The 26,411-nt window shown below is 38.8% G+C and overlaps 1 protein-coding gene and 1 long non-coding RNA gene across 3 annotated transcripts in view; one reads left to right on the top strand and one right to left on the bottom strand.

The window, feature by feature from the left end:
* Positions 1 to 485: 485 nt before the first annotated feature.
* st6galnac3 (ST6 (alpha-N-acetyl-neuraminyl-2,3-beta-galactosyl-1,3)-N-acetylgalactosaminide alpha-2,6-sialyltransferase 3) overlaps positions 486 to 26,411 on the bottom strand; it is a 99,345-nt gene continuing 73,419 nt past the window's right edge. For both annotated transcript variants that reach the window (XM_030159584.1, XM_030159583.1), the window contains exons 4-5: positions 6,593 to 6,700; positions 486 to 4,170 (exon numbers count right to left, since the gene is read on the bottom strand). In XM_030159584.1, the coding sequence (XP_030015444.1) occupies positions 3,981 to 4,170; positions 6,593 to 6,700 (298 nt within the window). In that variant the 3' untranslated portion in view covers positions 486 to 3,980. The remainder of the gene's footprint in view (positions 4,171 to 6,592; positions 6,701 to 26,411) is intronic.
* LOC115436678 (uncharacterized) lies at positions 14,648 to 25,695 on the top strand. The gene is made up of 3 exons (XR_003937861.1): positions 14,648 to 14,661; positions 15,486 to 15,491; positions 25,455 to 25,695. It is a non-coding gene; the product is annotated as an uncharacterized LOC115436678 (long non-coding RNA).

Here is a 26,411-nt window from a genome sequence, read left to right as displayed (position 1 = left end):
TTCTTATCTCGGTGCAAAGCCTTTTGCAATTTATGGTGCATGCACAGAAGAGGTAAAGCTGATTGGTAGAGAGCTGCCAGATGACTGCACAATCAGGGTCTGAGTGGAAATGTATAATACATGTACCTTAATTCATGTAACATGCACGGCATACTACATGAATTCTTTGCTTCCGGTTCTATGCAGTTTCCCCAGAGGAACAGAAAAAAAATTATAATTTAAGTTTCGTCCCAAGGCTTGGATCTTATCTTCCGGCTGTCTGAGCAGGAAAAATTTGACTCCAAGAAGACATGTTGTACTTTACAAATATTGCGCAGTGGATTCTTTGATCCCTCGTGGTGCCATCGTAGGACTGCATACATCTCAAGCATATGTTGTCCCAGAGGAGATCGGAACAGTGACCCTACTTGTCTCCATATCTACTGAGCTACACAGGGTGGAATAAAATAAAGCTTTTTTACATATTGATAATACTGTTTTTTTCCACTGTGCTGATGTGGACTCAGTGACTAGGTGATGTAGTGATGGGATGGGAGACAGCTATTGGGCTTTGAGATTGTAAGAAGATAATCTTGATTTTATTGTCATGTCAAGGAAAAAGATCTTTCTATTCCCTTTATGAGAAAGTCTTTTTATATGTGAAATGGACATATTTATAACGATTAGAATTATTTACAGCTTCAAATATGTCTGGACCTTTGCTGATGTTGACCTATTTTGTAAGAACAAAAGCTGTTTCATAAATTTGCATTGCTGAACTTGTTCTTAAATAGTGTAACAAAGGCGATCATGATTGTTTTTACAATCAATATTTATGTAAAAGTATATTTTTGAGAGCTAAAGGCTCTGCATTGTTGTTCTTACACTTCAGAGTCCATACACTTAAGGATAACAGCAGGTAAATTGGGTCAATAATAGATTAACAAATGGCTTCACTTGAAATGTAACAACACAATCAAGTGTTGTCCTTTGTAATTTACTGCACCTTGAGTAAGAGGTGTAAATGAATCTTGTAAAGGAGAGACTAATTAAGACAGCATGCCTGTATCCAAAGTGGTACTTTATTTCTACTTCTGCTTCAGTTTGGAACATGTCACTTTTTTGGGCATGCAGTAGACAGGACAGCAAGCCTAGTGCATTGGGTTATTTTTAATATCAATGTTTTTATGGCTTCTTGCAACAGCTCTGATGTTTGTGTGTTTAAACTACTTCTTACATCTGTACAAAATGCAACTGGTGGAGCAGGGGTTTTTGTAGGTGTGGGATGAAATTTAGGCCCAAATTTCAACTGTTTTCAACACCACTTAAAATGAAAATTAATCTAAAATGGCAAAGGTAGAAATCATGTTTGCAGAGTTTTCTTCATATTACATTTACACCAAATGCTTGTGCAACGTTATTTAATTTAATAGGAAATATGGAAATAACTGTAGATGTTAAAGGTAAAATAAGTAACATTTCTCACTTTTAGTTTGGTAGACACATTGTTCATAAACCTCCTCTTTGCTGAATGAAAAAGGGAGAGAGTGATGGTCAAGTGAACTGCAGAGCAAATAAGGAGAACAAGCTGCGTTAATGATAAAAAAAGTTCACAGTGGCTATGTTCTAAAGAACAATAAATGCTCACATTTCCTCATATCCATAATGTAAGCTTTTAGAAAATTCACTGCAGCACAAGTATACACTTTCTCCTGTGTACCTCTGTCTTATAGGCAGTCACACATTTCATTAGCCATAAGAGCAGAGAGAAGAGAAAGCGAAGTATCCAAACATGCTACGTTTTAATACTTTTATGTTTAGTGTCCTGAAACCCTACCTTGCCGTTACATGCAGAAAGTAAAACTCATTGCCCAAAGGTCCATGCTTAGAAACATTCCAAACAAAGCAAAACAAGAGAAAAATTTAAAAAAAAAAATGCAGGTTGGGAGGACATGGAATGTTTCAGAAAATTTTACTTAAAATTGTAAAAATGAATCTAATATGAGGCTAGTGTACATTCAGGTAACCATTTATGAATGCATTTATTTTGTCTCATTAAATAATATTAAATAATATCATGTACTTAAATAAAATTGTGACTTATCAAATGTATACAGTGGGTGGTTTGCCTGTCCAGGAATACATACATTTGTTTTTTAAACAAAAAAGGTTAAAAATTTTATAGCTTTAAATCAGTTCTTTTAAAAGCCATACAGTCAGCAGAATGATGATAATATTTAACCTCTAAGCCTGTCAAAAATGGCTTTTTGCCTCTATGTTAAATGTTTTTTAACATGCAAATCATCAAATCTGTGCTTTATGGGAAACTGCATGGAACAGAAGGTGTGTGTATCTTCATAAACCTCAGCAGGAGTGAGGAGCTTGTGAAGTTCAAGCTGCAGTGTATTATAGTCGTCTGGGGTCCCTGTGCCATGGAGCCTCTGAAATTAGAAGTCTTTGAATTCTGCCAGTCATTCCCTCTGGGCTACAGTTGTGAGCAGGACAGTTATCACAGGTTCCTGGGGAGTCACAGCAAGAGAGCCTCAGACCTCGGCAGCTACACTACCATCCAGCCAACAAGCCTCAGCACCTCATGATTATTCTTCACTGTCCTGGAAAACATGCATTCAAATGTAATGGCCTGAACTTCAAGACATGAACGCTACATCCAAGACAAATGGTAAGCTGTGTTCACACTGTAAACAAAGAGGCACAAGGCTGGATGAGAATATGAGAGAAAGCATCTTACACTTTCTCCATACAATGAACTGCAGAGTATATTGCAGACACAAAATGATAATAGAATACAATTAACTTCAAATGGTTTCACTGCACACATAAATCTCTCTCTGTGCAGGGTCACAAATGACTTAACTCCTTCCATGAGGATGGAGTTTCTAATTGCACATTGCTCCATGTGCTATGATGCTCACATTGTCAATGGCACACTGTTAAAAGAACGTTAAAGGAAATGTTATCTCTGCAGAATAAATTAGCAGCCCATCCGGACATCAAGCAAACATCTAAACGCATCTCTTAGAGCTCATTTTCACAGCAAGAACAAAAAGCTGACATCTTCAAACTGTGTGAGTCACCACACAGCTTATCAGTGAAACTCAACCAAAAAAAAAAAACAACCTAAAAAAACAGATATGTTGAAAAAAATGTACATATCCAAACATGAATTACCTTCAAGACTGAAATCTGCTAAGCACATTCATTCCGTGTGCTTGTGTTTTCTTTTTCAAATGACCTTGTTTGTGGAAGCTTCGATGGAGCAGTGTAAATTGAAACTGACAGAGCATCTGCCTTCAATACTCCTTCAGTCAGAGATGAAGGTCTGAATGATACTCGTTATAGATTAATTACAGCCTGACAGAAGACAGACACGCAGAGGAAACGGAGTCGGCAAGCTTGTCAGCCGTCCAACATGACTCGTCTCAGGAGTCACCGAGCTCTTCTCAACAGCTACAGTCATGATGAAAATTTAAATTCAGCCGTTGTGATATACAGTGCCCGCAGACATCTGAGCTGCCGAGGTCACTGCAAGTTGATGGATGGTTGTTTCTACTTCATGTTGTTTTTTCCTTTTTATTTGAGTCTTGGAGCCATCCTTTTGCTGGACTCACAGAGCAGCAAATGGATTGATTAGTCAGTGTAGAACAGCATGCTGTGCACTTTCGTCTGCTGTCACATTTATGAGAAAAAGAATATAGTGGAATATTAGAGAAGCAGGAAATTTGTCATTGTCATCCTGCTGTTCAAACTTTAATGACAGTGTTCAATTGAGCGGTCACTGTCAAAAACATGAGCCTGGATCCACAACTAATCAAACAGGACCTCTACCCAACAAGCTAATCAATGGATATGGTTTGGACATTTGAACAAAAAAAACATATGAAAAGAAAAATGGAGTACGCTGTAGCACGCTTTCTGTTAGCATAGAGCTTGTCCTCTTGATGATTATGATGACAATGATGCGGTTTATGTATATATTTGGGTCACGACAGCTGCCATGGTGGGTTGAAGAACTTGATAGCATGAGTCTTGGCCCACTTGGCGAACACAGACTTCTCTGTGATGAAGCGGTGCCCGCCGTAGGGGGCGCTCTCATGCAGCATGTACTCTGCACACTCATCCCGGCTGCCTGCCTCATAGTAGTGGTAGGGAACCTTCCTGTAGCCCTCTGTCCTGAGAGAAAACAAGAGATTAAACTCAGTTTATTAAAGAAGAGGACACAAGGGCATTTATTGCACTATATTTTGTTTGAAACTGACTCAGTGAATCCCCACATGGCTACGCTACAAAAATGGAATTTCAGAGAAGTAAAAAAAAATGTATCTTTTGAAACATGTTTTACATTAGGAAAGTAATGTTATCTTAATAAGATATTCCAGCTACAAGATTACTTCCTTATTTCAAGAAAGAACATTTGCAAAACTTCTTACTTCCAGAATATTAGGTCCATCTATAGCCATGCAAACTGGTTATATCCTGTTTGGTTATATTTAAGAATATTTGGCTCCTTTCTAGAATAGCTGTTAATGAACTCCTTGAACCTTTAAAGTTGATTTAGATTTCATCTGTTAACAAACTTCTCAGATTATTATCCCACCTTAACTACTAGCCCTATTTCAATGTACATTTGCCATATCATGATATCTATTTCCTTAATATCCTCACATTATTATATTATAGGAATGACTTTAACTTTTTATTCAGCCATAACTTCTTAAAACACCACTATATCACTGATGTGATTACATGTCGCACTGAAAAATAACACTTGTCTTTTACTGCTACAAACCTGCATACATACTGTTTGGGCTGAAAATTGCTTTTGCTCTATCTGTGCAGTATCAGTCAGCAGTTCTATTATTGGAATTCAAATTTCCATTTCTTATTCGCAGAAATAATCTGTGCCATATATCACAGTGTATTGTTTAAAGCTGCTGTTGCTTGTGAGGCTGTGTTCAAAGCTGCTGTATGGTTTTTATGAATCTTCCCTCTCAGACAGTTTAGGGTGAAATCCTGAAGTCAGCACATCACTAGGCCTTGGCTTGAGTGGCCTCTGCTTTTAAATGATTATCTGAAATAATGAGCCAACTAAATTATTAAACTCTTAAACAGACTAAGATCCTCCAGGGCAGTGCACAGCTATTTGAACCAATGCTGCCCCTGGCTATATTCTCCAGTCAGCACCTCTGAAAAAAAAAAGAAAAAAAAGAAAAAGCTGTCGGCCGTCAAATTTATGGGATAAATACTCTTTACTATGCACTGTTTTTTGGTAAACATCGCAGCGAGATTCATTTCCAGTCTAAGCAAAAGAAAACCTACAAACATTCAGAAAACTGCCTTTAAGTTTGGCTGTTCTGATCTGAATTTCATATTTACAGTTTGCATCTTCACCCCATTAAAAAGAATAAGGAATCAATAAAAGTAGAAGTAAACAGAGCAGCTGAACAGAGTCTCTATGCACTCTGTAGTCTGTTTCTAATAGCAGGTGACAGCTTTAGAGGAGGATGACTTGTGTAACAATTTCCTTGGGAAAATGAACAGTGATGAAAAAGAAACAGGCATCACAACAGCCTGCCAGTGGGTCAGCAGCAAAAAGCGACTGTGGCTGCCTGCCAGTTTAATCCACAGCCCAATCACTGCCTCTCTTCTGTTTGTCACACTGCAGCATTAACAAATAAATTCAATTTCACTCTGGGCAGCACCTGTTGAGTCTCTTACAACTATGGAGGTCAGTCTGTCTGAAGCTCTGAACAGTGGCACAAAAACTCCTCCAGTAGTAGCAATCTGCTGCAAACTGTACTTTGTGTGACACTAAACTGTTCATTCAGAAACTCGATCTTTTACAGGAAGGAGGAGAATAAGTGAGAGACAGAAAGAGAGTGAATGCCACCCCTTAACTGTCTCAGTGAATCATGAAATCCTCCTTGCTGGTTGAATTATCACTCCTCTACCATGTGTCTGGGGCTGTTTTTAGTTTAACTCCCGCTGTGCATGGGGAACACGTGAAGGATAAAAGGCAGGATTTTCACTGCGCATTAGGTAAAAAGTGTTTGATTCAGGGGGATGCAGAGAGCTCAGGTTAAGCTGTGACGGTAAAGGGGAGACAGGAGATGAAGAAGAGGGAAGTTGGCTTCCATCAAGGCTGCGATGACTGGAAACTGAGCAGCCATGCCCCAAGCATCTTGTTTGTCATGTCTCCTATGGCCTCACAACCAGGCGGTAATGACTCACCAAAAGTCAGAGACAAAACGTAAGTGCAATATACAAATAAAACTTTTTAAAGCACGGGAAGACTTCAGTGCAGCAGCCCAGTCACCTGCAGCGATAGAGACTCTGCAGCCTGCTGGGTATTCTAGGCAGGAAAATATAATGGTATTCACGGCACAGAGAACCCAATATGGATTTCAGCATAGAAATTCAGCCATTAAATTCAAACTGAGGCACTGGAAATGTATTCCAACCGGGCAGTGTGCAGTTATGGAAGGCTGTGATTGGCTGGAGCTGCTGTGAGCCTGAATCTAGTTTTCCAAGTTTTGTAGGAACATGTACATTTTTCATTCCAGTGTAAAGAAAGAGGGGGTAGTCGGTGTCTTACTTGCAGTAGGTGTCATTTATCATTCCATAGATATGGATCTCTTTGCACATGTCCATGGCGAGGATGAGAGTGAACCAGCCAGTGCTGAGATAGGAGCCCGACTGGATCCTGCAAAACAGATGAAAAAGGAGCCATTTTACTGGAAAAAGTAATTTGCATAAAAATTGAGGAAAAAATTATTTGCACTGAAATAAAAACATCTACAGTGTATCCAGAACAGTAGCTCTCTGACCTTTGTTCTCATAGCTCTTGCACTTGTAATGTTGCTGATCAGAGAATTACAATTATTCATACAGCTGTTCTTATTATAGGCTGCTGAGGGTAAGAACCTCAGTGACAGATCCCAAATGTGAATGCAAATCATGCAGAGTACAGCAAGACAGCCCTAAGTTATATAACCATATGTCTTTCACGCGAGTAATTTATTTAATTTTCGAAGTAATTACATGAGATTGCATTTATTATTGTGTATAATAATAGTTCAAAGACATTGTATTCTTAGAGGTCATGTGTAAAAGTCACACTTGAGCACATGTTTGGTTTAAAGGCTGAAAAACTACTGTTTATTGGTTTGTTGAAAGACTCAAAAGTCAGTGGAGTAACAGTAATCATATCGTCCCCTGTGAGTGATGCAGGAGCCCCCAAGGCCAATCAATAACAACACGGATAACGCTTTCATCAGCATCAGTTTGATGCTGTATGAGTTATGGCCTATCAAAGTTTAAAGTTTTAAGCTTTGATCATGTTCAAACACAGAACACAGATGTATCTATGCTATAGTTTTTTTTTTTTTTTTTTTTTTTTTTTTTTTTACAAAACCACAAGTCTTGTCTAAAGTGGGTCACACCATGTTCAACAGCAGCCCCTCTCGTGGCAGGGGGCCCTGCACTCATAGAGGGCCCCGCCTTTCAGCACTGTAAAATACTACAAGAGGCCCTAGACCTTGTATAAATTAAACAGAGCGCACAGTGTGATACTGATAATGATGTGAATAAAAATGGTGACACCTCTGCAGTGTGCAGCAGAGGATCTGTGGAGGACCACGGGAGTCTTAAAAGACATCCACTAATTTATGCCTAATAAGAAAGCAAAAACAGCAATGGATTAATAATACACAAATTAAATCAGTGATAAATAGGTCATAGCATATTAAGGAAGTGTACAAAAATAAAGCTCTTAAGAAATGCATGAATACATTTTTTGGTTTATACAAAGCAGTGACAAAAAATGTGATGTATGATGTGGAAACTCATCATGTCTCTGTCCAAACATGTACAGATCCTGACTTTTGCATATATTACAAACAACATCAGTCAAATCAGCAATTTTCTAGGTTTTTGAAAAAGCAACTTGCTAGTTTTGCTGACTGCACTCTCCTATATATTGAGAAAACTGTTCGTCATCCTATTCAGCACCATGGAGAGCTCACTAATGTCTGCCAGTTCTAGGATCATCACCACAGACAGTGACCTTCACAAACCTGGTATGTTCTAAATGGAAGGGTTTTGCACATGAGATACACAAGCATTTAAAATGTGACTGAGTAATGCAAAAAGATAAAAAATAGAGGAAAGCCTTAAATAAACAAGCAGAATAATGGTAATTCTTTGCTGTTCCGTTAGTCACCTCTTCATCTCTTCATTGTCTTTTGACCCGTCTGAGAGTGCTGGTTTATGCACAAAATTCTGAACTTTTATCACAGTTGAGCACATTATTGAACTTTCAATAATGCTAAGTCTTGTTGTGATCAAAAAGATTGAACACATTAACCTCAGTAATGCTGCCAAACAGAGTTATAAGCACAATACACTATGACCAAAACACTGACGCTCAATCATAGTATTTTATTACCAGTTTTATTTTTGTTATGCATGTGAGATAGCGGACTGTAAAATTCCTTTGTTTTACATTGTGGTGTGAAAGTAGTCCCAATGACTCGAAATGTGTTGTCAGATGATTCAAGTCTGCCTATTCTATGAGATCCTACCCTATTTCTCTATCATGTTGTGTAGATGATAATAATGATGACAGACCAGCTAAGGGTTGGCTGTGAAAAGAAGAAAAAGACAGGTCGATTGAAAGCTATCTGTGAAAGGCCCCATGGATTTGAGTTTCTGAGCTGTGTCCAAAATGTTGCATTTGAGTTTAAAATTATGACCTTCATTATAGTGACTGCAAAAGACCCACTGCTATAATTTGTAAGGACAACACGTGTGTGGTCCTGTGTGAAAATTACTGCATGGGAGTTAGCTATTATTATAAATGTCTAGTATTTTTTTTAAGTACTATTTAGTACCTGTTTCTATTAACTATTTTTATTTTATGTTTTTTGCTTTACAAAACATATTTACCCTTCTTCTATCTTTGTGGGTTTAAAAAAAAAAACCAAAACAATGTGGTAATAAAGTGTTTTCAAGGCAGTATCTAACAAAAATGGATGTACTAATGGTGGTATTATTCTTTTATAGATATCAATAATCAGTGTCAAATGAGTCTGAAAAATAAAAGGATACTATTATTCATCACCTCCATAACAATAACAGACTTAAGCACATACACAAGGGGGATGTGAAATGTAATGTGAAAACCTGGTGCATCTATCAGTGAAAAGATTTTCATAAATAGTTTATGTAAATATAAACATACAGCAGGTTTAACAGTTTTATAATTTTCACTTACATTGAACCTGCAGGTAAAAACTGAACAGGAAAACTCTGTGGCATCTTTTTCAAGGACACAACAACTCAAGATGAAACTGATGTAGAATATTTTATAAGACTGGAGCTGAAAACATGACTGTTCTGCTCCTTACTATGCCCTTTGCGGTATGTGATTTTTAATGCACTTATTGAGTTATTGATGCTGATTGCATTTAAATTCATTTGTCTGGCCAAAAGATATCTGTGGCCTGCTAATAAAAAATAAATAAATAAATAAATAAATACATTTTTTGTATGTTCAGGATTTATAACTGCAGTTGTGTCCCGTCCCCCCCGTCCCCCAAGCTCCTTAAATGCCACTCCAACTGTGTATTACTAACTCTGGAATGTCCTTTATGCTTAATTAATTCAATGAAATCAAAGCATCTTCTGTTTTTGCTGGCTTTGTTTTGTTTGTTCCACACCTCTATGCTGCTCATTACATTAACATACACCACAAACTGCTGAGGATTTATTCCTCAAATCGTCAATGTAATGTGCTAATTAAATCAAATGGAAAAAGGTTTCAGTAGGCATCTGGGTGACTCACTGTACAAGTGACTCTGTGTCACACTTTGCTAAGCTCAGTGCTGATCCTTTTGACAAGATATGATAAACTTTATTAAGTAACAAAAGGATAAAAAGCAGGTTTTGGCTGTCACTTCAGTGAGAAAGGCGGGGCTTGAAATATTCTGAAATATGGAAAAAATAATCTGTGGGTTGTTTGGATAGTTTCTACTTCTTTAAATGAATTACAGTCATCTTGGGTGACGCTAAGCACAAGATGCAGCAATGGTGCCTTTAACTGGTGACAAGGGAGAACATGGTGGAACATTTTCATATTGGGAAGTAAGCTGTGCTACTGAAACGACTAAATCTCTGTAAAAGAAAAGACCAAGTAAAGTGCATGCTTTTGTCAAAAGTTACTATTTTCACTATGTAATTAGTCAAACATCTGAGGATGTTGTTCTCTCATGTAACAAGGTGGAGTTTTGAAACACACATATAGTTTAAGCAAGGACAACGTTGCCAAATGAGCACATCCTGGGAGTCAGACAAGGATAAAAGTTTAAACCATCAGTGAGCCACCCTTCATTGATGGTGTGGTTGTTTGGGATCTCTTACTTTTTTGCCAGCATTGAAGCAGCTGAGGTTGACTATAATTTTCAGATGGTTGTTTTAAAGGTGTTTTTCGATCCTTTGTCTGGATATGTACACAAACGAAACCCTGAGTGATAGTAGTATAGAGTGAATCCAGCAACAAATAATGCAATTAGAAAAAAGTATAAATTGGTAAAACACTGTGCAGAGCTGTACCACCTGGATCAACATTGAAGTCCAGGCTTCACTGAGCCAGAAATTGTGACAAAAAAGTTTTAGACATGACACAAAAATGACTTTTCATAAATGTGACTTATTTGCCAAGGCCAAAGGCTTTGAAACATATAATAAGTTTGTAACTGTACTCCGGTGTACCTCAGAAACTCATGAAAAAAAATCTAAAAGGCCTAAAGCAGCAATATTTGCAAAAACAAAATTTGTCACTGACAAAATTTTCAGTCAAGGTGGTTCACCTACTAGAATATATCTCATGTGGTTCAAGGCCTTATCGCAGAGACCTGGGTTTGGTTCCTGGCTGTCTGTCTCTATTGTGTACACTATCTCTAATAAAGACAAAAAACCCCAAAAATAATCTGAAAAACAAAAAATCATCACAACTGTATATGCAATGGAGAAAATACAATGCCGTTTATAGTCTAACAGCCTGAGGGGACTGATGGACAATTGGTATCAGTTGTCATCCGTCGTCCATCCATAAACAATGTTTCAAGAATCTTTTTCTCTGAAACCGTCAGTCAGAACGACTTGATATTTGTTGTTGAACATCCTTGGGGTAAGGTCCACCAAGTGTTTTCAGAGAAATGGGAAATGTTAATTTCAGAATTTTTTTTATGGATTTTTGAAATTTAAAAAATCCCCATTGGTTTATAATGGGACACATTTCAAAGTGCTATAACTTGAAAACAGTTAAAAGATATTGATATAATTACTACTGGCAATAGATAGGAAGTCACATATGGACTTTCATTTGGTGCCATGACCTTTGACCTTGAGTGACCTTGAAAGGTTAAACGAATGTCAATTAATGTCTTTAAATATGCCATTGGAAACAGGACCCTTGGTCCTATTTTTTGCAAGCATTGGCATATTATTGTACCATCCACCAGCTGACTCTTACATCATATCACTGCTTGTACTAGCAGAGTCAATGCAAACAAAAAAAAGCCCTTGAAGGTATGTAGTTCTTGGCAGAGTTCCACAGTGGGAAGATACCCTCAGGGATTCCCCAGAATGCCTACTGATGTGTTTGTGTCCTGGGGTTTACCTGCATCACTGCTGCAGTGATGAGTCAAACAACAAAAGCAAAACCAATATTTACCATGAGTTATTTTACTTTTCAAAAAATACAGTATTTAATTGCCAGTGACACAGAAGAAACCCTGTAATTTTCAGGTGAGGAGGACTAATTATATGTGTGGTTTGATAGCTGAAGTAGTTAACTGTAGCCCAAAATAATGACAAAGAATTCAGAAAAATGGTATGCCTTTACTTTTCTATTATTTTGGTTGATAATTATTACTTTCTTGAAAGAGAAAATAAGATCACAGGATCCAAACACTCAAAAATATACCAATTAGTTATGTGAACAAGCCAAAACCAAACCCTGTCGGCATAATTGGCCAAAAAAAAAAAAAAAAAAAAATTGAAACTAATCAGCATACCAAACTAAACCAAACAGTTTTAGACATCATTATTTAAAGCCTTTTTAAGGCCCCAAGTGTAGAGTGTAGTTTAACTATTGAGTTTTGGGAGCCCAACAAATTCATGCATACACACAAACTAGTGGGGTTGTGGGGAGGTGAAATTACCGAAACTGCAATTTGTTGTAATAAGGGAGTGGAGGAGCACAGAAGGGAAATGGCACATTATCACTGATACACAGCTCGACAGCTCTCAGCCGTCAGAGCTGTCAACACATCACTATTACCCTGCATTATTCATTAGCCATTTGCCACTCCAGCAGTAGACACACAGACTCACACAGAAATACAGGCACAGTTACATATATGCACGAATGCACGCACACATGCACGCGTGCACGCGCACACACACACACACACACACACACACACACACGCACACACACACACACGCACACACACACACACACACACACACACACACACACACACACACACCATTGACAGTCAAGTGCTGAATGTCCTGCAGCAAAAATGCTTGCTGGAATAAATAAGGGGGTGGGATCTGTTGACCTGATAACTAACATTTCAAAGCCAGTGTCTGGAAGTGGAGACGCGGAGAGAACTTGAGGCCTATGCCATGGTGTGTTTACTTGTGACAATTATAATGGGACAACTTTTCAGAAGGAATGCTATTATTGTGTGGCCAATTTAGAAAAAGAGATAACACACGGTGTGAAGCTGCTTTGCCAGGTGACTAATAACATCCAGAGCCCGAGGACAGAAAGAATGCAATTTGCTTGTTTTGTTAAAGCTGAAAAACACAACCTTTGTTTGCCTCTCAAAGGCGGCAAACGAAGGTGTTATGAGGTCTGGCTCAACGCTGTCTGCCTTTGTACTAAGTCTCTTTTAGTCCCCATTGCCACAGTTTTCATGAAAAATGAAACAGAGTAAATTGTGTTTATGCACAAGCAGCACCAAATGAAAATGACAAAGAGTAGAAAACACGTTAAAAGTGCTGTAAAATCCATCTTTTTCTTATTTTACCAAACACAAACGTGAGACGGGACTGATTGGGACTGACATGGTGGGACGGTGCAGTGCTACTGGCACTGGGAAATGAAGGGTGTTTGAGAAATGAAGTCAGACTCTCTAAGTAAATACCTAAGTAAATAATCCCCTAAGTCTGAGTGAGCTGGAGCTTGTTGTGCTTTACTTGCCGTGTGCCACAGGCTAAGGAGCAGTGGAGAAGTGCCCGGGATCAGTGAGGGATCCTCTACCTCTGACTTCGTTCAATAAGTTGCACTTGGCATTCATGGCAGGAGAGCTGTCCGTGTGTGAGAAATACACATTGATGACCAGAGTAGTTGAACCATGCTTTATAATGCCTCTGCAGCTGCACAAATATGATATGACACCTGTCAAAAACACTTCACTGAGTTTAACCCATAAAGACCCAAACATCCACCATCTAACAGAACCATCTACTGATGTAAATGTTTAATACCTGTTGAACCATTAATCCTATCAATACATATAAATAATTGATGTAAAATGCAGTTTGTCATCTTTTCATGGTCATCAGATATGACCCATTTGGATGTTCAGAGGCCCCGTAGTAAATGTGGAAACACTATTGTCTTCGACATTGATTCACCAGTAAAACCCATGTAATTTTATAAATGACAGTGGATGGAGACACTTTTTTTCATGATCAGTTATTAATATCTTTGGTGAAGAAGTCACTTTTTCTCCAGTTTTCTGTTTCTGATATAATAACTCATCTTCAATCTGAGCTTTTATGAACATGATCAGTGAACTAAATATAGGTATATATCAAAATACTTGATTTTCAAAGAAAAAAGCAAAATACAGAGGATAAAATTAGAATAAATGGCGATAAATAGCTTAAGAAAGGTTAAATAGAGAGAAAAAAGCATTTGCGAACTGCCATAAAAGTAGCCCTGGGTCTTTATGGGTTAATGCAAGTCTGCATTGTGATTGTCATGACTGCAAAAAATGTTGTAGTATTAGGATGTTATTTACAACAGAGAGCATAATTTGCCATTGTTTTAAACACTTATGGACACAGGACAAAATTTGCTTCTATTTCAATGTAGAAAGCTTAGGAAATGGCAGTCTCATTTTCATGTTTGCTCTAATTTACATATTTTCATTTCCCGCTTCCCACTCAATCAGCAAAGGAAACACTGCAATATGGTATAGTCACCACCCCAAATATGACTTCAGTATTCATTAGCCTATGTTTGATCTGCTTCAGTCATATCTACAAATCAGTAATATAGGCAGTTATAAAGTTTTCATTCCACAGATTTACTGTCTGGTCCAAACACCCAACTGAACTTGGTAAAAGGGAGTTCGCTTAGAACCAATAACAAAATGACATGAAACTTGAAATCACATTTGATGGTTGAGTGTTAATATTACATGTCTACACCTCACCTTTACCCCAGCATCTGACCCAACTATGATAACAGAGTAATGCTGTATTTGTATTTTTAATGGTATTTTAAGTGCTACATTAATATTTCCGTTTGAAAACCACTCATCCAGCATGTGGGGGTGTGTAGTAATTTTGCAGTGCATTGTGGGTCATTATGGATCATCACCCCACAGGTGGGATTGACCAGAGCACATCAATATTCACAGGAAAACAGCACTGCACAAGTTGCCAAACAAATTCTAAATGACTTGATGCATTTCCTATAATGATACTGATGATTTATGATAAATGTTGATTTTCATGTTTTCTGTTTTCTTCGTCTTCCTATTTTTGTGTAACGTAAATGGTCCAATGCATGGACGTACACATGAACAGTATGTTTTCCTACAACCGCATCTAAAACCTCATTACCTGTGCTGTGCCTGTCTTGACCAGCATGCTTTTGCAAAATACTTGATATCAGTGAGTTTTACCTGGTTAAATAAAGGGAAAAACCTAAACATGTTCATTATACTTTCCCCTGATACTTTTAATTAATTTGCCTCATGTGCACAGATTTCAAGGTTCAATATGTAAAATCTGTGCAGAAAATTACATGAATCATATTCTATTTTTATTTCCAATGTGAGTACATAAAATGAGCACCTTCATGCTGTTTCACCCACCTACATATATCCTAACAGCCTTTATACTGATTTCTATATAGAAGACCTGAGATGTTTTTTCTTTAAAATACCTTACACACACTGAGTGCTTCAGTGCTTTTCTCCTGATCCACAGTGACAACAGTGTGCAACGTTAGCTTGGAAGTGGAGTCTGCAATGTACTTCACATAAGTAACCAAGCATGTGTGAACCTGAAATATTTAACATTAAATGTCTTGTGCAACATGTGAACTGTCAGTAAGTGTACAAAAGATGCTCACAGTCTCTGTCAGAACCACAATACTACTGGCAGAATCTATGGAGTTTGCAGTGATTTTTACTGTTTTGAGTTCATCTAGCTGTAAAATACTTTCCTAACAGGTTGTTAAAAGTGTATAGCTTAATATTTGACTGTACGGAAGAAGTAGTGCATCACCTTCTGTTCTTTTAGGTCAGTATGCCTGTTTGACTTGGATGAACCAGGCCCTCCCACATACAATCCTCCATCAAGTAACTTCAGAGGCAAACTGGAGAGAGCATTTCATCAGCCTAAACCATGTCTCCATCCGTTCTGAGCAGAGGGTGGGCATTATATCAACCATCTATCTGTCCCTCTTTATCTCTCCTGTTCTGCCTCAAAGAAATTGCCACTCGAGCAGAGTATTGGTTGTATATTTTTGAAGCTGGAACAAGGACCGTACAACCACAGCTCACAAACATAGCACATTTTCTAATGGCTATTTGCTCGGCTTTAAATGGATCTCCAAAAACACAAACAGAGGAAAACCCTACAGTACATCATCTCTGTCTCTGCTTTGATTTCCTCCTCCCAGCAGGATGTGTAGATGTTGCTAGATGCAAATGGCTGTTCATTTTTAATTGATTACTTCATATACTAACAGGCCTCGAGACAAGTTGTTCCTTAGCCCATGGGCGAGTTATGTGTTAAGGAACAACACAGCGTGTGTCTCTGAAGCAGCTGAGCAGCCCCAGGGACAAAACAGTGACAAAATTCTGAGCAGAGCCAGGGGGTAAAAACAGGGCTTTTTCCTTACATTTTTCCTTTACACAGACCACAGAGCACGGCAATTTATTTTAATGATGAGAATGAGCAATGTAGTCGGGTAGGTTTGCTGAGGCGTTTCCTAATTCTGCCGCAAGGCAATATGAAGCATTGGGGGTGACCTCCACAACCTGCATTGTGAAAAACACGATCTGCTTTCTTCAAGTCTGGGTTTGTTTACTTTTGTACCAACGCTCTACATTATTAATAACCGAGAAGAGGATGTTTCCCAGGATAGAAAGACAACCATTGAAGCAAAAAATCTACATCTTTGATGTGAATGACAGGTTATTGTTGCTGCTTTGTAATTTTCTTTTCACACCAAAGACACTTGTCTCATGATGTGCCAACTCATCTCTCACTTCCACTTACTGTTATGACATAAAAAACATCAATCAAAGTTTCACTGTGTGATATTTAAGGACATCAAGTGGTGAAAATACAGATGGCAACCAGATGAATATCCTCACTACCTCCCCTATGGCGGTAGCTAAAAATATGGACGTTGGTGTTTGTTTTGTCCATCATGGGCTTATTAGTTAAGGGGACATTAACCTCACACTCTAAAATAGCAAGTTACAGTAATGCACCTGAATGCTGGACAATGCCTGCTACAAAATGGAAAAGTAAAAAAGGAAATCCATTTGAAGTTACAGTAGAATCACACTGTGGACTCACCCTGCAAATATAAACAGCTACTTCCAAGGCAAAAAGTCTGATTCTAATTGAAAGCATAATTATGAACTGGCACTTGACCGCTGGGGAACCATGGGTTCTAGAGCCTCTGATACAGTTTATTCCTATACTTTCTTTACTTTCTGGTGGTGGTGGTGGTGGTGGTGGGGCATGGCAAAAATATTATATCATGAATTAAAAAATAAAATCACGATCTTGATTTTATTACAATTCTTTACACTGATCTTTGAGACTAATTTGCAAGTTTCAATTTCACTATGTAAAACATAGCCCGAAAAAAAAAAAAAAATTCAGCCCAAAGAACCTTCCAGAACATTTTTAATTTAGTTTGTGCAATTTTGCCAACATGCGCCAAGAACATAAACATACTAAACCATAAACAACACTCTAATTAAGTGCACTCTAGAACATAAAAACTAAACTGCACTTGGTTTTTGAGGTAGCTTTCAATAAATATGAAAAGTAAAACAATAAAAAATTCAGAACAAAATATCAATGCAGAAATGCCTGTTTCAAATAATCTTCCAGGCTTACAGAACAGGTGGCTGGTAGCTCTGGTTTTTCAACTGGTAGCTAATCAGTATATTGGGTGGTCTTGGATGGAGAAGGAAGTCCAAAATGAGATGAAGAATAATCCAGGCACTCCAAAAAAGGATGTATGCGGAACGTACTTGCTACTCTTCTCATAGAGTGCCTTTACTAAATGCTTACATCAAAGTTGTTTGCTTTTGTTTAATGATACCTGTTGCCTCTGGCTGTGGTGTGGCTGGTCTTCTAGTTTAGTTTGACCCTCATACTGTTTGGGATGCTGTCTCTTCAGCTGATTGAACAGGTTTGTAGAGCTGACATACATTATTCTAAGTGTATAACACGACAGACCTGTATGTGGACGACATGGAGGACTCACATCGGGCATACTGTGCGCGTACTATAAGTGGTGTGGATTCGGCGTGCACTGTCTCTGGACGATTGAGGTTTCATAGTTGAGTGTACCATTTTCACATTCAAAAACAAGTTGATGTGCATGGACGTACATGGAGTCAAGTATGCCCAACTCTGAGGGGGCCAAGTCTTAGGTTATGACAGACTTGCCCTGTCATTTTAAGTTTCATTTTCACTGCGCGTACTCATTGTAGGGTATGTGTGGCACGGAACCCCCCCCCCCCCCACCACCACCACCACCACCATATAATCCCCATGATTTCGCGACCTCTCTGCTTTGTTGGATCATCGATATGTTATATTCCTTCACGATCTAATATTGTCACACCCATACTTTCTTGGTAAATTCCACTGGCATTTGCAGTTGAATAGCCTCTCAGCTGACATGTCTGTTTTTGCATATGAAATTTGACGACATGGCCCTATTGTTTATCTGTTGCCAGGTAACCCATTTCAATGATGATTCTATGATTCTGGGCATAGCAATGTGATTGAAAGGTTACTGTATTCCAAAATTACTAATATCTCCCAAAATATTGGTCCTATCAACTGGCTGTTTTCACTAGTCTCTTCCTTGACCACAAATACATAAGTATGCCAAACTGCAGCAGTCAGCTCATTCTAGGTTTTGTGTGATGCCCAAGACACACACACAGAGCCCACTTCCCTTTCATAATTTAGATAATCTATATTCCATTTCTGCAGTTAGATCCTCCCAAACTGCCTTAATACTTACACACTGCACCTTTAAAGTGTGCATAATGTTAAAAAAAAAAAAAAAATGAAAAAAAAAAATGTCTTGTTCATTACAAAACGGATTAAGAATTAAGGAGAGCATTAACTTCACCTGAAGCAAGCACTGAATCTTTTTTGTGAAATTAAGGTTGTTTCTAATTTTATTTACACCATTAAATTTTGCTAAAGCAATACTAACGAAATGTGCACGACTTAGGATGCTTAACTAAACTTCCTGAATTTTCTGTTTGATCCTATCCATATTTCCCTGTGATCATGGTATTGACTAAGCAGTTGGTATTTGGTCCAATCAAAAGAGTACATTTTGTACATAACCAAAATGAACCATTGTTTGGTTCATTATACTGTGATAACACTTTTTGGATAGTTTGGATATCACTGCCAATAAACCAAAAAAAAAAAGGAAAAAAAATCCCCAAAAAGACAGGTCTGAAGAAGTTGAATTACAGAGACGACAATGTATTTATGCAAAGAGAAGCTGTTTATTCCATTCCTAAAACTATCTTGTGAAAACAAAACCAACCGGATAAAGCAAATGCGAGGTAAAGAACAGACAGGTTGAGATAGACTGGTTTAGACTTAAAGGAGTGAAAACACCTTCACATTTTTTCCTCTTGCCATCTTCAAAATCAGAATCATCAGGGCCTGGCCTGCATGGTTGGATTGTAATTGCTCAGCTGAACCATGTCAGGCACCTGTGTAGAGGCATGTGCATTCACTAATCATCTCCACTCATTTTTTTCCAAGTTTTTCCTATATTTTGTCACCTGTCTATATTCTACTTTTTTGTTAAGGGCGAAAGGGGATTTTCTGCAAAACAGGTGAAACAGGTAAAATCCGTCTAATTCTCTATATCATAAGATGGCTGAAATACAACCTACAATATACACTTTTAAATATATTAATCTTTTACTAATCACTGTATAACTTTACTAAATGTGTTTAAAGTATTTTCAAACATAAAAAAGTGTAATTAATTTAACAAAACTAAGAATAGATACACACATTATGTCTAAAGTTGAACAGGTTCTATAAAACAACTCAATAATTAATCAGGTATGAGAAGGAAAATATGAGCAAATTAAAAGCTGACTGTTAAATATCAGATAGATAAATTAAAAAGATTTTCCAGCAATGGTTTAGCCAAATGTATGCTGTGTAGTTTTTGTTAGGGAGTTGATATTTAAGCAGGCATTAGAAACTATGCTGAAATACTTACTCACAAGATATCTTATTCTACTTTTTCTATTCTATTCTAAAAATTCCACAAGGCATTCATTTGCTTTATTTGCTTTCATCTTCTAATATGTAATGCTCTTTTTGCTTTGGGATTATTCATTTCAACAGTGGTCCCTCAGGGCTTGGTGATATTGCATTTTTATCCCCCTGGAATCACTTTGCTTCTGGTTCAATATTTTTGAGCTGTTTTCAAATTTCCCCTCTCTCTCTCTCTCTCTCTCTCTCTCTCTCTCTCTCTCCAATGATCCTTTTTTTCATTATTTCCTGTTAACACTCCATCACTGCTTGTCTGTGATAATATTCCCTCTGTCAGGACCCCTTTTACTGGCTTCTTCTCCTTTTTTTTTTCACTTTACTCATCCTAATTCCTGGTGTGCTCTCTGTACTTACTCTGTGTTCTTTTCCTTCCCCTCTTTCCCAGGTCATTGGCCTTGTTATACTTTTAAAGCAGATGTCAATATGAGCAGTGGGAGAGGACAGAGGGGATGGAAGGACTCTAAACTCCTCGTGTGGACATCCCAGTCTCCCATCTCAGTGGAAAAAAAGTCAACAGTCCTGACATTACCCTAACATTGTTCACTGAAAATTTGGTAATATCTACTGAATAGATAATCCTTACCATGAAGAGCTTGCTGCAACTGCACCACACTGTACTGAATTTTGGGAGGAAGACAACTGACTAATGATTTGATGAAAATACCACAGATGACTATATGTTCTTAACCTTCTGTTAAGTGTGCCAGAAAAATGTCAAAACTTCAGAGCTGAAAATATATTCATTCTGCTGGGAGCGTGAAGTTGGTTCCGTAAACGGAACTGCTCCGTTAACGGAACCAGTTCCGTTTTCGGAACTCGCAACCAGTTCCGTTTAAGGGTCCAGTCCCGTTTAAGTGTCATGGAAGTAAGCCGTACTCCGACCTCCAAGCACCGCTTAGTGTCCTCCAAGCCCGGCTCCTGCGGGGCTTGGAGCTGCTCTAACCCACAGTGAATCGCGAGAACAAGCCGGTCCTCCACGGACCTCGGATCTCGTTCTGAATAATGCTCTCCATCAGGTCCGACCCATAAATTAATACACATTTGCACTCTTCTGCTGTTTATATTTTCTTTAATGCTGGCGAATGTCATTTTATTTCACTTCATTAATGCCAACCCTAACTTCCACATCGCCCATTGTGCCCTGCACAAAGCGGGCTCCAGGCTTCTAGCGCCAGCTTGCAGACCAGTGCACTAAGCTGCTGTGACCCGATACACCACGCCGCAGCACGGACCTCCAAGCTCCAGGCTTTTACCGGCTACGTATCAATTAAACGGACCTCGGAAGTCCAGTTCGTGCTGGTTATGAATAAGCTTTCTTGGATCTGCTTATTCAGAACCAGCTCCGTTTAAGGATCATTGAACTAGTTTCGTTTACCGATCTCAGAACCAAGCCGTGCACCGACCTCCAAGCCCCGCTTTGCCCGCATCAGGCCCTCTAAGGCCAGCTTCTGTGGGCCTGGGAGGTGCTCTAAAATGGGGTGAACCTGGAGACCAAGCCGCCTCTCCACGGACCTCGGATCTAGTTCCGAATAATGCTCTCCTTCAGGTCTGAGCCAAAAAGTGATACACATTTGCACTCCTCTGCTGTTTACATTTTCTTTAATGCTGGTGAATGTCATTTATGACTTCCTTAATGTTAACTCCAACTCCCACATCGCTGCATGCCATGGAAGCCATCCTACGTGCTCCGAACGCCGGCTTCTGCGGCTTGCAAAGCCGTGCAGTGAGCCGCTGTGACCCGGGGCGCAGATCCAGTTCCGACAACCGTTTTCGTTCACAGAACTCGGAACCAAGCCGGGCTGGAAGCTCTACTTTGACCATGAAAAGATGACAAATTGCATTTTACACCAATTATTTGCATGTATTGATCGGATTAGTGGTTAAGAAGTTATTAAACATTTTAGAGCAGTACAGGGTGGGGAAGCAAAATTTACAATATTTTGAGGCAGGGATTGAAAGACAGTGTATGACCAATTAGTTTGTTGAAAGTCATGAGAATTTATTTGCCACAAGAAAATTTACATAATGGAAAATGTTTTTATTCTATGTGTCCTCCTTCTTTCTCAATAACTGCCTTCACACGCTTCCTGAAACTTGCGCAAGTGTTCCTCAAATATTCGGGTGATAACTTCTCCCATTCTTCTTTAATAGTATCTTCCAGACTTTGTCGTAATAGTTTTGCTCATAGTCATTCTCTTCTTTACATTATAAACAGTCTTTATGGACACTCCAACTATTTTTGAAATCTCCTTTAGTGTGACGAGTGCATTCAGCAAATCACACACTCTTTGACGTTTGCTTTCCTGATTACTCATATGGGCAAAAGTTTCTGAAAAGGTATGGATAATAGTGTTAGGTATGATTATGACATCAATATATGTTTGGTTTCAAAACAATTGATGTAGTGCCTGCTGAGAAAAAAACAATTAAATATTCATTGTAAATTTTGCTTCCCCACCCTGTAGATGATTTTGGACTGTGGTGGTTTGGGTCTTTATGGGTTGAATAGAGTTATTGTGTCATACTGTCATATATTCCTTGAACGGTATGATTATAGAACGTTACGACATGTTTAAAGTTGTATAAGGAATAAAATTATAATACAATGTGATATAGGAATGACTCCTGCGCTGTCCATGGTGCTGTATTACACATATGCGGCGTACGGGGCTGATAGAAACACAGGTAAAGTCATTGTTTAAAGTAAAACAAAAACTTTTCTTAAACACAAAACAAAACAAAACAAACAACAAAAAAAACCCCCAACAACATTAAGTTCTCAATAAAATCGGATGAGTGACTCCCCTGAAACACCTTCTTTCAAACACATTCAAAACAAAGATAAACTTTCTCGGATCTGCTTCCGTGTAAGGGTCTCGGATTCAGCACAATGGACAGCGCACGATTCATTCCTCATATCACATTATATATTTTTCCCCCCTTAACTTTACCCTTAACGGAGCTGGTTCTGAATAAGCCGATCCAAGAAAGCTTATTCATAACCAGCACGAACTGGACTTCCGAGGTCCGTTTAATTGATACGTAGCCGGTAAAAGCCTGGAGCTTGGAGGTCCGTGCTGCGGCGTGGTGTATCGGGTCACAGCGGCTTAGTGCACCGGTCTGCAAGTTGGCGCTAGAAGCCTGGAGTCCGCTTTGTGCAGGGCACAATGGGCGATGTGGAAATTGGGGTTGGCATCAATGAAGTAAAATAAAATGACATTCGCCAGCATTAAAGAAAATATAAACAGCAGAAGAGTGCAAATGTGTATTAATTTATGGGTCGGACCTGATGGAGAGCATTATTCAGAACGAGATCCGTGGAGGACCGGCTTGTTTTCGAGATTCCCTGCGGGTTAGAGCAGCTCCAAGCACCGCAGGAGCTGGGCTTGGAGGACGCTAAATGGCGCGAGCACGGCTTACTTCCATGACACTTAAACGGGACTGGACCCTTAAACGGAACTGGTTGCGAGTTCCGAAAGTGGAACTGGTTCCGTAAACGGAGCAGTTCCGTTTTCGGAACTCGGAACTGGTTCCGTTTACGGAACCAACTTCACGCTCCCCATTCTGCTACACTTTATCACTACTCAACCTTTTTTTCTTACATTTTCATGTGCTTGCAGTTTTAAATGGAAAATAACAAAATAATCAGCTTCAGGAATAAAACACAGTGCGATATTTAAAGGTGACCTACATCAAATATCTTAAGATACATTGTAAAATCAGCATAAATGGGGTAAAATGATGTATATCCTATTAACTCTGTGAACTGCTGTGATGTTAAAAAAAAGCTACTCAGGTACTGTGTCTGGCCACAGTCTTTTGCAGACTCATGTAAATCATTCTTCTCATTATGTTTTTAGTAAAATGACATGTCTGCCGTCTCCTGAAACATCATTAACTATGTACATAAACCGCCTGGATTTTCTGATTTTTGTATTATTAAATCCAACATGAGCTTCACCCAAACTGAGTGCAAATAACACACTGTAGCCTTTTCTTTGCATAAAAAGATGCAAGGAAATTAATGAGGACATTTGCAAGAAAGACAATTTAAGCTAAGGCCAAGAGAGACGAGAAACATGAGCTTTTGTCGAGCCAGACTAAAGGAACAATGTAATAATTTGGACAAAATCTGGACAAAATCAGGTCAAATACAAAGGTAGAGTGTGAATGTGGTTAGCCTAGTTTAACAAATGTCACTCTCCAACTTTTTCAATTGAAAAAAGTTATTGTTAATACATCTAAAGCAGCCTTAATAACATGAATATTACATGTATTTAATACAGGGATCTGACCAAAGCCTTCTAAGGCTGAAATCACAAAATCTGTCTTCTGTTGAACACCTCCATGACAAAAAACATGGTGATAGATTCCCAAAAGTCTAAATCCCCTCTTCAGCCAGTCAGCACATGTGGGGTGGACACTGAGGTGGGGTGACCTGGATCCTTTGACATCTGCCCAATGATGCTGCACATGTTTTGCCAGACGGTAGTGGCTGTTCTGTGAAAGGATGCAATGCAACTGGACAAACTGGTAAGGAAGGTTAGCTGAGTATTTGCAGAAGAGCTGGATTCACTGGGGACTGTGATGGAGAGATGTACACTGGAAGAGATGATAGACATCTTGGACAATCTGGACTTCATGCCATTGCAACTGATCAAAGAAGCAGCTACAGTGGACGACTCACCTCATTAAAGGTGCCCTGCCACATATATTTGATTATTTTTGTGTTAATGTCTGAAGTTCTACCATGGACTCTGTAACATTTTTCGTGGAAAAAAGGCCTTGGTTACCAAGTTTCAAGCCATTCTAATGTGGTATTGACAGCCTGCTGGAAGCCTCAGATCGATTTGTGCTAGTTCTCATGACTATTCAAGATGCTAAGCTGCTTGACTCTGATTGGCTAACAGCTAGCCAATGACAGCCTGGCTTTTCAGCATCCTTTACCCTGCACAACAAGTAGAGGAACTGGTGGAAATGAAAGTGAACCTTAACGTGCTTTGAACGTCCAACTCCTGGCTTCTAAGCATCTCTTGTATGGTGAACTTTACTCAGGATTTTCACTATTTCTAACCTGTATCCCCTGTAGGGTTGCAACGGTACAGGTAGCCCACAGTTCAGTCCGTACCTCGGTTCTTGCGCCAAGTTTTCGGTTTGGTTTCTGTACGTTTTGTGTGTAAATAAAACATTTTTTTTCTCCAAAAATTATATTTTTATTTTGCTTGTCATTACAACCTGAATTTCACAGTAGGAACAAATTATATCACTGTACTGAATAAAATAACCCTTTCTGTACTGAACAATAGAACCCTTTCTTATTCCTTGACTACTTGTATACAGTTGTATAAAACGGGCACAAGCACACATAAGGCCCAAAGGGAGTTTTTTTTTTTAAATAAAAAAATTCCTGTTCTGCATAGGGATGTAAAAGAAAACGGCAGTATAAAAACACCATGGTTATCTACCGTATGCCTTTCCTTGTAATAGCGTTTCACGGTATTGTATGTGTGTCAGAGTCCTGCACCGGGTCAGTTACACTGGGTCGGGTACACCGGGTCAAGGGTATGGGCATGGGTAGAATTAAATGAAATGCGGGCAGATAGTGGGCAAGGAAGTGACAAAGTTAAGGAAGATTCATGGTTGAAAATAATTTGCAGGACATTTAATGATGATGATCATCTAATTTCACCGTGGTTGATCCTCAGCTGGTTTGTTTTGTTGTGAAATGAGCTTCACCTCTGTTTACATCCTGCCACAGACATCACTGAGCAGCGCATATTAGAGATTTGTTGATGGCATGCATTTTAGCCAAAAATAGAGCCCTTAAAAGTGAGTAACTGTGTAGACAATGCGTGTAATAACAGGTGTGGTTGTGGGTGTAATGCATGCAGATATGGGTGGGACTGCAGACTGTGTATGGCCGCTCTCTGTCACTGAGGGGCAGGGCTTCCGCATGCTGAGAGAGAGAGAGAGAGAGAGAGAGAGAGAGAGAGAGAGAGAGAGAGAGAGAGAGAGAGAGACGAGAGAGAGACAGAGAGAGAGAGAGAGAGAGAGAGAGAGAGAGAGAGAGAGAGATGTTGTTTGTTTACCCCCATTTATGGTAGCCCAGCTTGCTGTATAGGACAACTGTTACAGAGCTAGCCGAATTCTGTGGGTGTGGTCTCACCCGGGCGAGCTCATGAATAGGAATGAGCTCAGGCATTAACACATCACACTGACCAGCTTTTCTAATTGACCTGATTTCTCCACTTATTTCTTTTCAGTGGCAATAGCAAACAGAGGAGGTAGTGGTTCATTTTCAAATTCACCACATAACACAAATACCTATGGACCTAAAATATTTCAAAAAATACAAGTAAAAACAATTTTGTGTGGCAGGGCACCTTTAAGATGCAGGCTTAGTAAATACAAGATAGACCGGAGACTAAGCTAAAAATTTACTCAATATTCTGTAAATAGGGCATGATTACATGTTTGGTTTGTTGTTGGATTTTTATTAAGCTTTTTCCTCTTTTCTT

Source organism: Sphaeramia orbicularis, chromosome 17 (assembly GCF_902148855.1).
Source record: "Sphaeramia orbicularis chromosome 17, fSphaOr1.1, whole genome shotgun sequence".
Lineage (NCBI taxonomy): Eukaryota > Metazoa > Chordata > Actinopteri > Kurtiformes > Apogonidae > Sphaeramia > Sphaeramia orbicularis.
The sequence above is the reverse complement of the archived record's forward strand: the minus strand, read 5'-3'. Positions and strand labels throughout refer to the sequence as shown.